General features: G+C 39.7%; 1 protein-coding gene across 6 annotated transcripts in view; it reads left to right on the top strand.

Annotated features, from left to right (window-relative positions):
• The window catches only part of SOX6 (SRY-box transcription factor 6), a 594109-nt gene that overhangs the window by 513100 nt on the left and 68277 nt on the right, over positions 1 to 12732 (top strand). For 5 of the 6 annotated variants that reach the window (XM_021685803.1, XM_021685805.1, XM_021685806.1 and 2 more), the window contains 2 exons: positions 4374 to 4557; positions 7575 to 7762. In XM_021685803.1, coding sequence (XP_021541478.1) covers positions 4374 to 4557; positions 7575 to 7762 — 372 coding nt within the window. Of the gene's footprint in view, positions 1 to 4373; positions 4600 to 7574; positions 7763 to 12732 lie in introns of all 6 variants that reach the window. The other variant, XM_021685802.1, reaches the window with a different exon arrangement.

Consider the following 12732-nt stretch of genomic DNA (forward strand, 5'->3'; position numbering starts at 1 on the left):
TACAACTCAAACCAAAGCACTTTGTTTAATTATAGTTGTTAGAATATGGACATATCAAACATTACTGACTTGAGGTATTGAATATTAGATATTTAACGTGAAAAAGTCATTTTATAAGTGAGTTGGCCAAATGGAACTGCACCAAACCAAGCCTTTACTTGATGAGTAAAATGTTCCCTGGTTAAATTCAAGTTTACATCTGCTTTTACCATTCCAGCTTTGTGGGCCAACTGAGTTTTATTACTCACTTGACCGCATGCAAATTCTTAGGGAGTTCTCTATATAATTTGACTTGACTATATTTTATGTTAATAACAAAGGAAACATTCTTTATACTTATTATATTGTTTATTGTATGTGTGGGTAAAAATATATAGATCAAGGCATAAAGCAAATGTTTTAAATTAAAAAAAATAGCTGCTACCTATTATTGAAGAAGTTCTGAGAATAATCTCATGAATTGGTAATTGCAAGGATTATGGTCACTAAAATATGATTCTCTCTGTAATCATTGCTTTCCCTCTGTATATAATGTGACCACATGACATAGGGCATAGCTTGCTGAAGGTAACAAAATTAAACATAGATGATCTTATATACCTTCTTTCCCTCAGAATTTTTATCTACTGTAATTATCAACATCAGAACTTAGAATGGTTTTTGTTGTTGTTGTTGTTCAAATTTCAGTTCTACCACTTTTACCATCTGTGTCACTTTGGGCAAGTTACTTAACTTCTTTCAGCCTTAGTTTTCTGCTCTGAAAAATGGGAGTTAATATTATGAGTCTTAAATCCTCTAGCAGATAGTATTCACTCCATAATGTAAGTATAGTGACTGTGATGATGGTGATCTGACGGTAATAAAGAAGATGATGGTGGTGTTGGTGGTAGTGGTTGTAATGGAAATATCCAGTTGTATACCAAGAGAGAGCCTAACTGAATACCTAGAGGATTTCCATGTTCAGCTATAGTGGAGGAACCGGGATCAGATTTAGTCTCCCCGCTTAAGCAACTGGAACATAGGACAAAATATATAAAACAATGATTCTCAGACATTGGCAATAGGAATATAGGACAGTGATTCCTGAGAGAAGAGAAACAAGTGAGGCAAGTACTACAATTATTCCAGCTTACTGTCTAGAGGTAGTTTCTAGGTCATAGTGCAAGGAGGGCTACCCACATGGAACATGGCGGGCTCCCTGAGTAGAGACATAGAGTTCAGAGTTTTGGGATGCCAGGGTAGCTAGAATTTGTGAGGTAGAGTACCAGAGAGGAGAGAGCTGCACACAGAGGGAGAGTACTAAAAATCTGTAGAAGATTCCCCTGTATTTAGCTGAATATTGATCAGCATATGCATATGAGGAAACTCTGAGGCCAGGGGAGAATACCAGACGTAGCAGGCAAAGCAATTGCAAGGTTCACAAAGGACTGAGAGTGGTTTGTTTTCCCATTAGCCAGAGTGGAAAGATCTCCCGACATACGGGGTATCAAGTAGTGTTGCCCAAAGGGTGTTACCTCAGTAATGGGGCCAAATTACCCCTAGATTAATGGCTTCTCTGAACCTACCTCCCAAGCTTAAAAGCAAGCCTAGAAAGGACCAAATTTTTCTGTGTCTCAGAAGAAAGTCCACAAATATTTGAAAGAATACACGAACTACAACACCCGCAATGTAAAATTCATAGTGTGTAGCATCCGTTCAGTAATTACCAGGCTTTTGTAGAAGCAAGAGAATATGAACAATAATGAGGAGAAAAGTCAATCAATAGAAACAGACCCCAAAATGGCACAGATGATAGAATTAGTAGTTCAGACAGTAAGAACAGCTACTACAGGGTCAGCCAACTATAGCCAAATGAAGAGGTAGGCAAATCTTCCTCCTAAAAAACACCCACGAAATTTCTTTCAGGCCAGGGCATGCCGTGAGAACCAATATCAGGCCTGCCGTGGTGAAAAAGAATTGGTAGATGCTTCCCATGCCCAGTGGCATTGTTAGCAGAAGTTGCAATCATTGAATTATAAAAATAAATAATTGGGGTATAGTCAAAGCTGAAAAAAATAGATGCTATAAGCTCTGTATATTTAAGAAGATAGAGGGAAACATGAGCATTATAAGGCAAGACGTGGAACACATCCACGGAATGTCTGGAGATGAGAAATATAGTTTTTGAGTTGAAAAGTATACTGGACTAGTACTGATGGGATTAGACATCAGAGAAGGAAAGATGAGTGAACTTCATGACAGAATGATGAAACTATCCAAAATGAAATACATAGAAAGAAGCCTGTCAGTACTGTGGGACATCAGCTGGCCTAATGTATGCACCCAGAGCCTCAGAAGGAAAAGGAAGGAACAGAAAAATATATTTGAGGAAGTAATGGCTGAAAATTTTCCAACTTTGAAGAACAGTCTTAACTCAGATACCTAAGAACCTCAGTGAACCCCAAATAAAAGAAACATGGAGAAAACTATATACCTAGCATGTAAATAACTATTATTTAGATAGGAGTAAAGGAACTAATTAGTCTAAATATCCTTTGAGTGCAGAGTAAAGAGAAGTAAATTGTAATCAAGCACGGAAGACTTTTTTTTAAAGATTTATTTATTTATTTATTTATTTGACAGAGAGAGACACAGCTAGAGAGGGAACACAAGCAGGGGGAGTGGGAGAGAGAGAAGCAGGCTTCCCGTGGAGCAGGGAGCCCGATGCGGGGCTCGATCCCAGGACCCTGGGATCATGACCTGAGCCGAAGGCAGACGCTTAATGACTGAGCCACCCAGGTGCCCCTCAGAAGACATTTTTGACATGCATAATGATGCAGTCGTGTTTCCTGAGACCCCCTCCTATGTCTAGATATAGACAAATGTACATTGCAACAGAGATGTGCCAGATTATCTATTTCCTACCAAGAAAAAAAAAAATTCACTACATTATCAAATGACTTATTTTCTCTGATAGTTTAATAGAAAAGGGACCTGGGATTTGGAGTCCAGTAAACTAGAATTCACATGTTGTCCTTCCATGTATGGCTTTGAACAATGATTTTATCACTCTGACCCTTCCTTCTTTGTGAATTTAGAATAATACTGCCCAACCTGATAGACTTACTGCTAGTTAAATGAGCTAATATACGTGAAAATGTCTAGCACAATCCTTGGTGTATATACTGGCTTTTTGTACGTGTTGTTTCTATTTCCTCTTTCTAATCATCCTCCGGAGTAGCCTTTTCTGGCATCTCTTTTTGTCCCCCCCTTAAACAATGACCACGATACTAGGTGAGACCTTAGAGATTAGGTAGGATCAGGCTCTCTTCCCAAAGGGGAGGAGGATGTTCTGTTTCCAAGCTCTATTGTGTTTTAAAAAATGACATTAAAAAAATTCTCCATGCCTTCTCAGAAGCAAAAGAGAAATTAACACTTGCTGACAATTTTATTGTAGAACACAATAATATAGATCTTAAAACTGAACATTTAAATGAATATGTTTATATTACAACTTAATTTCTAAAACGATGGGCATGTTGTTATATGTGTTTAATGACAGGATAAATGAGACAAAATAAAGGCAAGGAGTTTAGCTTTCAAGCTCCTGGTTACACTAGAGTTACAAGTCAGATACTTGAATACTGTGCCCAGTATAGAAGAACAGGCATCTTAAAATAGACATTCTGTAAATATACACAGCAAAGAATTTTATAAAGAGACATCACTTTAGACACGAAAAATAAATTACATATAGCATGGTATGTAAAACATAATTATAATGTGTGCTTGCTCTTTGCAAAAATTAATTTTAAACCTGAATAGAGACCAGAATATAGACCATGAGGAGTGTCCACACCCAGAAAGCCACATAGAAACCATGCTGTGGCATGTGGCTCCCTGGGCAGAGGCCCAGGAGAGCAGAAGAAGCCGGTGTTTCCATTTTTAAAGTACTTGCAATTGTTTGATTTAAAATATATATTAAAAAATTAGCTGCAGAGCCTATTTATAGTTGCAGGAACTTTTCAGAGAGAATAACACAAAAGCACTACAGAGCTGCTGAAATTTTAAATAATTCTTTGTAAATGCCCTAGGTTAATTTAGATCCTTGAAAACACATTAGGAAATTAAGCTGTAATGTGAGCTAATTCAGATTTTAATTTGGCAAAAAGAATGATCCAACTACACAGTTAATGTAAATAGAAGCATAACACAGGGAAATTAATGAGGTTTCCTTCCGATGAATCTTCAAGGAGGTAGATAATTAGCTTCTTTTGTTATTATTGTAGGAGAATGTGGCATTGTCTCTGAGGTGTAAAATAACGGTGGCTTACTAAGTGATAATGTGCTTCATTTGTCTTTTTTTTTATAATAATTATGTTAAACTCTTGTAGGATGAAGCAGCAGCGCAGCCGCTGAATCTCTCTTCCAGACCCAAGACAGCTGAGCCTGTGAAGTCCCCAACATCTCCCACCCAGAGCCTCTTCCCAGCCAGCAAAACCAGCCCCGTTAATCTGCCTAACAAAAGCAGCATCCCCAGCCCCATTGGAGGAAGCTTGGGAAGAGGATCCTCTTTAGGTAAATGGAAATGTCAACAACAGGAAGAGATTTATGAATTAGGTAAAAGAAAGCAAACCTGTCCAGTGATGACTGATCCCTGTTTCCAAAGTGTTCCTTAGTCCAAGAAAAAAAAAAAAAAAGTAAAAGTAAAATCCTTTCTACTGAAAACAAAACTCCTTTCGGTGTCTTGGGTGGTTAGAACTTTTGGAAAAGGTCATAATATAAATCCTGCTGGGATGGGTTCTTTAGAGACTGCTGAGTTAGATCCAGCAGATCAGAGACTTGGGGATTTCTGTGTTTGGTTAATGCTTTGCCACTGAAGTAACTCTAGGCAGACAAGAGCCTCCAAGGGGCTAAAGGGACCTGGCCTCCGAGCTGCCTGCCAAAAGTCCAAAATTTCTTTGAAGTTTTATATTTTCTTTTTAAAATGTATGTGAATTTTACATCTTATCCCATATTAGCTTTGCATTAAAACAAATGTGAATGACACACTTCAATGACATAGTATGAAATAAAATTGATATCTGATAAGATATGTCATCATGATCTTCGGGCTTCTTACACTCTCTGATATGGTGCCAAGTATCTCTAGGGACGTTCATACCCCAGTGAGAAGTAAAGAGGGAAAACATGGGTTTTGGCATCAGACACACTTGGACTCAGAGCCTTCACATACTCGCTATGTGACCCTGGGAAAGTTATTTAATATTTTTGAACTCAGTTTCCTAATCTCTTAGAGGGGAATATTATTACCTAGCTCATAGGTTGTTATGAGAATCCGGAGAGAAAAATGCATATAAAATGCCTAACCCAGTCTCTGGCACCTAGAAGGCATATAATTAAAAAAAAAAACTAGACTGAACCAATACCACCACATTTACATATACACGTGGAATAGAACAATAAATGTGAAAGCATTTGTCGGTAGCAGAGTGCCAAGGAAGTATTAACATGTTGTTACTAAGCCTCTTAATTTTCATATAAGACACAGAGATAACAAGGGATTGGGGACTGAGAACTATGTTTCTTCACCACATTACCTTTCTTGCCTTATTGAGTCCTGGAGCCTGAAATGCTTATTATAATAAACAAAGTAGTATGTAAGTGTAGCCATTTACAGTTGAAAAGCGTTTTTGCCTATCTTATTTGATTTTTCACAATCATCGTATGACGTAGTACATTATTACCCTCATCGTATGATGAAGTAAAATGATTCTTACAGGTAAAACGGCTTGCCCAAGGCCATGTAGCCATTAATAAGTAAAGCCAAGACTACAATCTGGGTCCTCTCGCCTGAGTTATATAAACTCGGTGCTCTCTCTTGTGAACTCACAGTTGGAGTGTTTGCTGCACTGTGTTGGGTTTAAGTGAATCTTCTGATGGTGAGATATACCCCTTCCTCGTTAAAATTTGGGACATTAGGATCCATACAGCAGCCTATTCTCATTTTGAGTCTGGATGCCTCTGCAGGGGGCCAGGAGGTTTTCACTCCAAGTCAGTGATACTCGTGTGGGAGAGAGAAATGAATCATTTCCAGTATGTGAATATGGTTGCTAGATTGTTGGAAGTTGTGAGATAAGAAAAAAAGCCAATTTAAGGATAAATAATAGGCTTGATCTTGAAATGGCTTTATTGGCCTTCTCATTATCCAGTTCTGAATTTTGTTTGGAGAGTGTTTGCTATACTGGGCATCATGAGGGACAAAGATGACAATTCACAGGCCCTGCTCTTATGGAGTATATACTTGAGCAGAACATATTTCTTAGATCATAAGCTAGAAATGGGCTGAAGCAATCACAATTTTGTCCAGACGGTATTGGATAGAAATGTTCTGTTTGGTTTTTATCAGAAAAGCTCCAGAGCAAAAGCTAAGAGGTTTTCTATATCCTAAGAAGCGATTGTTTGACTGTTAAACAATTTACTCTAGAAAGCCTTGGGAATTCTTTCTAAACTCATGCATATGCACATGCACTGCACACACACACACACACACATGCATGGTATGGACTTGACTCTGGCCTGGTTTCCTCTGTCCTGTCTGAGGTGTATGCGTGTGCATACACATACATGTGCCATGAAATGTTCATACCAGGATACAAACAAAGGGATCACATTAAACTTTACCACAGGAGCTGAAATCGATCACTCAGCAAGCAATTGCCTTCTTTCAGTCTAAAAATGGGAAAAGCTTATGTAAAGTATTAATTTTAACCTACAGTAAAATGCAAGATATGGAAGAGAATTGGTCAGCTTAATTTTATTTTTTTTTCCCTCTGAGTTGTATGGAATATAATGAAAGTAAATATTTATTCTCACTTTATTTGAAGCTTTGTACTGATGTGAAAACCATTCCCGCACATACAGCCTCCCTGTCAGGAAGACAGGGAGCTGAGAGCCGTAGGTGTTCGGCTGGGGGTAGGGAATGGGTTGTCATTCTCTTGGTAAATAACTGAGGCAGCATGATGAGTAGAATGCTTCATTAACCAGCCAGTGATTGGGGAACACAGAGTGCAGTGTATTCCTTCCCGCACCCTCTCTCCTGCAGTGGACATATGAACACACAGATGAAGATGTCACCGTAGTACACATGTAGCCTTCCAGAATTTTTTCTGCTAGGCCAGAACCAGCTTTCCTGTATTAGTATACCCAGCAGCACAGATATCTCTGTACCTCTCCTTACCCCCTTTTTGCCTACTGCTCCCCCACTAATTGTTGGATCTCACCAGAACACACACACACACACACACACACACACACACACAGAGCTGGCAATTGGAATCTTGGAACCTTCCTCTGCGAGGAGGTAAGGGGACAGGGCCCCGATTAACTGGTGTGCTGGGCTGTCCTCCAGCGGCTAAGAGGCCAGCACATCCTCGTTTCCCCGGGGCTCTATGTAGAGTCCTGCAGTTTTCCAAAGAGCAAACACACCCCTTTCTTGTTCGGAGAAGGCAGCATTCTACAGGGGAGTGGAAAGTGGCAGTATTTTGTTAGCATCTAGTCTCATAAGCTTCTGATGATGCGTCCTGTGTATGCAGATATCCTGTCCAGTCTCAACTCCCCCGCCCTGTTTGGCGATCAGGACACAGTGATGAAAGCCATTCAGGAGGCTCGGAAGATGCGCGAACAGATCCAGCGGGAACAACAGCAGCACCAGCCGCATGGTGTGGATGGGAAACTGTCCTCCGTGAATAATATGGGGCTGAACAACTGCAGGAATGAAAAGGTAAAACTTGCTTCCCTCCTTCACTGGCTCTGCTAGACCCATTGGCTCATTCTCATCTGGCTCCCTCCAGGCAGCCAAAGGTTTGGGCTGTTTTGTGTCACATTCAAGCATTACTGCTGATGAATACATACACCCTCTCCCACTTACTGCGGGGCTGCCTCCCATGCACCCAACCAGGCACCCAACCTGGCACCCACCCTACCTGCCCACTGGGGCCTTTGTGTCCCATTACGAAAGATTTAAAATGTTTTATAATGAAGGGGATATGAGGTGATTAGAAGAGGAATAGAACATCAGAATATTTAAAAAGAAGGAAGAAGCATATATGCTCGTGATGAAGGCTACTGTGTTACTATGACTCACCATTGAATTTATGACTAAGTTTCCTGTCAGCCAAGGCAAAAAATAAAACAAAGCAACTTACAAAATGCACTCATTTCTTTTTTGGTTCACCAAATTATGTATCAAGTGCTTATTCTATAGTAGACACTGTTCTCGGCACTGGAGATACAACAGTGAACAAACCGGACCCAAATCCCTGCTCTCATAGAGCCCATGCTGGGATGAGGGAGCACAGACAACGACGAGATCAGCAATTAAATAGATAATGTAATGTCAGTAATATCAGGAGGTGAATAAAAGCCATGAGAGAAATAGAAGCAAGTTAAGTAGGGAGTTAGAGGGTGTTCTTTTAGATGGGGTGGAAAGGACTGTGAGGAAGTGACACTTGAGGAGACCTCAGTGAAGGCATGGTGCAGGCCAGGTGAAGAGTGGGGGGCAGAGCATCCAGGTAGCAGGGGTGAGTGGAGTGCGTGTAGTGGTCCGTAGAGTGTACCAGGAACAAGGAGACCCATGTGACATGAGTAGTGTGAGAGAAGGAAGAGCCGTGGGACATGAAGTAAAGTGATAGCCTGGGGTGGAACATGCTAGACCTTGTCGGCCCTGGAAAGGATTTGCATTTTATTCTGAGGGTGATAGGAATCCCCAGATGGGTTTTGTCCAGGGCAGAAACATGGTCTGATTTACATATAAAAGGATTGTTCTGCTAATCTGCAAGAAGTTAAGAATGGAAACAGGGAGACCAGTTGAGAGGCTGTTGGAGTACGCTGGGTGAGAAATTCTGATTATCTGATGAATGAATGAAACATGCCATTTTTTAAAAAGAGATGACCATATTTTCCCAGTGCCACATTCTGAAAGTTCTTTTTTTTTTTTTTTAACATGAGAACTGTAAAGGAACAAATGAGTAGCATAGTGGGCAGGGTTTTTGGTAACAGTTTTAGAATAAATTTAAAAAGTTATTTCCGGGTGCCTGGGTGGCTCAAATGGTTAAGCGTCTGCCTTCGGCTCAGGTCATGATCTCAGGGTCCTGGGATCGAGTCCCACATCGGGTTCCCTGCTCAGTGCAGAGCCTGCTTCTCCCTCTCCCTCTGCCACTCCCTCTGCTTGTGCTCTTCTGTCTATCTCTGTCAAATAAATAAATAAAATCTTAAAAAAAAAAAAGTTATTTCCATTCATACGTTTATTCAGTATAGGCTGAATATAACTTAAAAGTTAGGACCAAGAGTCTCCTCTTTGTTTCCATCCTTGCTAGACTCCATTCTTTCTTTTTTTTTTTATTCTTATGTTAATCCCCATACATTACATCATTAGTTTTTGATGTAGTGTTCCATGATTCATTGTTTGTGCATAACACCCAGTGCTCCATGCAGAATGTGCCCTCCTCAGTACCCACCACCAGGCTAACCCATCCTCCCACCCCCCTCCCCTCTAGAACCCTCAGTTTGTTTTTCAGAGTCCATCGTCTCTCATGGTTCGTCTACCCCTCCGATTTCCCCCGCTTCATTCTTCCCCTCCTGCTACCTTCTTCTTCTTCTTCTTTTTTTTTTTTCTTAACATATATTGCATTATTTGTTTCAAAGGTACAGATCTGAGATTCAACAGTCTTGCACAATTCACAGCGCTTACCAGAGCACATACCCTCCCCAGTGTCTATCACCCAGTCACCCCATCCCTCCCACCCCACCCCCCACTCCAGCAACCCTCAGTTTGTTTCCTGCGATTAAGAATTCCTCATATCAGTGAGGTCATATGATACATGTCGACTCCATTCTTTCTAATAAACTTATACTTTCCTATTTCCTAGAAGGAGTTTTAAACTAGCATGTGGAAAAGGTCACGAGACAAGTACAAGGTCATGTGTACTGTTACTTAAGTATTTGAATATATAGCTATAACCAGGGTGTTGTTTATTTTTCTTTGTTTCCTTGTCAAACGTATGGTGATGTGACACTCTGAGATTTTGGGTGTATTCATTTCCTAAAACTGTAACAAATGATCATAAACTAGATGGCTTAAAATAACAGAAATTTATTTTCTCACTATTCTGGAGACTAGTTTAAAATCAAGTTGTTGGCTGGGCCATACTCCTTCTGAAAATTCTAGGGAAGATTCCTTCCTTGCCACGTCCTAGCTTCTGATGGTTGCTGGCAAGTTTTGCCATTCCTTGCCTTATAGCTGCATCATTCCAGTTTCTGCTTCTCTCCACAGGGCTGTCACCAGTGTGTGTGTGTGTGTGTGTGTGTGTGTGTGTGTCCAAATCTCCCTCTTTTTATAAGGGCACAAGTCATTGGACTTAGAGTCCACTCCAATCCAGTGTGACCTCATTTTAACTTGATTACATCTGCAAAGACCCTATTTCCATTTAAGTTCACATTCACAGGTACTAAGGGTTAGGACCTGAAGATATCTTTTTGGGGGACACAATTCAACCAGTTACAGTGGGATATAGAACCATTGCTCATGTTAAATCAACCTCTCATCCTTGATTGATCTCCTATACTCTTTAGCCATTCTAGCAGATGGCTGGGGTTCATGGGCTGGGAAGGAGTTTAAGGGGATGGATGTATGATGGAATTTTCAAAGTATGAATGTGATCAGTCCTTACATAGATTAGGAAGCTTAGCTCTGGAAGGGTTGACTTCCAAAGCTTAATGAAGAATTTTATTGTGTCCTCACTGCACTGACTTACTAAGGTTAGCATCGAACAATCAATAAAAAATTGGTCACTATTGGACCCCTTTGCCTTTATTGATCCTCTTGGTGGGAGGTTCAGATCAGGTAGGAGAGAAACTATTTGGGGAAATATGTGTCTTTTGGTGCCTGTTAAGCCATAAACTTTTATGTACTTGGGCCTCTTCATGCACATGCCGGTCACTGGATCTGCTCAATCAACTAAGTGCCCCATCCTCACAAGGCAGAACCCCTCTTTAAGAACTGCCTGAATAAATGGTTACATACAGAGTGAGGTCTCAGGACCACAAGAGAAGAAGAGTCTTGCCCCCAAACCTCTTCTACCATTCTGATATTAGAGATAAACACAGAGTCAATCTTTCAATCTTTGATACTATATTCTCAGTGAGAACACCATGAAATAACATATTAAATCTTGATGTGAATAATGTTATAAGATCTGTTTTGGGGATCTGAATGAGTAAACAAGTATTGGCATAGAGACATTGAGTCGGAAATTGGGTCAACAACAACAGACTGGGTACATACACTTGGGACCATCTCCTACTTTGTTCTTTTGTCAAGGGTTAATCCTAAAATTAATCTGAGAAGTATGTCAATGATTTATTTGAATCTTTTTTAATTTATTAGTTTTCAAATGAAAGTAATATATGTTTACTGAAAATTCTAATACAGAAAAATATATGGTGAAAATTTACTTACCCTCCTCATCCCATTAACTATCAATGATGCCAAAGTTTTCTTTGAGTAGTACAACCATTAGTGATTCAGAAATTTTCCTTGCATATATGAGAAAGTATTAATGAGTTTTAACTATTCTCACTTGGAATAGTAGTCACTGAGTTGTCACTTACCATCTGTGTGATATTTAGCAAGTTGATTACCCTCTCCGAATCTTAGTTTCTTTGTCTATAATACGAGGATAGTAACCTGAGTTACAACGAAAAAATAAGATATATGTGAACACACCTAGTATGGCTTCTGGTAGAGTGAGCATTTTCTTATGTTTCCTATCCCCTTTAACTAAATCATGGGTGACCTTGAATATAGAGAACAAATATACTGTTTTGTCAGACTTAAGAGGTCCTCACACAATAATGGGAGGGTCAGAAGAAGGAAAGAGTAGATTTTTCAGATTTTGGCATTTTGGCTAACTCACATAGTTAAACTCCTTTACAACTGAGTTGCTATACAAAGCTATGGAAACTTCAGGTTAATTAAGTTAGATCAGGGTTTCTCAACCTCAGCATTATTGACTTTTTTTTTTTGGCCTGATAATTCTTTGTCATGGTGGGGGGTACTATGTGGCCCCTACTCATTAGATGCCAGTAGCACCCCTCCCTTTGGTGACAACCAAAATTCTCTCCAGACATTGCCAAAGTATTGGGGGAGGAAGGAGAATATGGACTCTAGTTAAAAAATCACTGGGCTAGATAAAATATATTTAGAATTAATACAGCTCAGAAACTTCATTCCACAAAAAAATGACTTCATTTAAATAACCATTCTGTTATTAAATTATGAAAATCATTTGCTTCTGATTAATACTCTGAAGGAAATATTTCTTGGAAAAATGCATCTAGAAATTTTTGTTCTGAATGTTAGCAGAGAGAATCTTTAAAACATAATGTGTGTCTATGCCATCTAGTTTGAGGGAGCAATGAGAAATAAATTCAGTATTGTCGTAGCAACTCTGCCATTCACTGAAGGCCATCTGTCATTCCAACCAGCCTTAGAAGAGAGCATCCTAATCCATGTGCAGCATACCTAGGAGTAAATTGGCACTGGGCATACCTTGCTTCCAGCAGTGAATCTCTGTTTGTCTGACACTGTGACCCTGTATTGTTGAATTTGTATCATCAGCTGGAATTGGAGTTCAAACGTAAGACACTACTAACTTCAAACGCTGCAAGTTAATTTTAAGTGTTGTTCATTGA

This window comes from Neomonachus schauinslandi, chromosome 11 (assembly GCF_002201575.2).
Source record: "Neomonachus schauinslandi chromosome 11, ASM220157v2, whole genome shotgun sequence".
Classification (NCBI taxonomy): domain Eukaryota; kingdom Metazoa; phylum Chordata; class Mammalia; order Carnivora; family Phocidae; genus Neomonachus; species Neomonachus schauinslandi.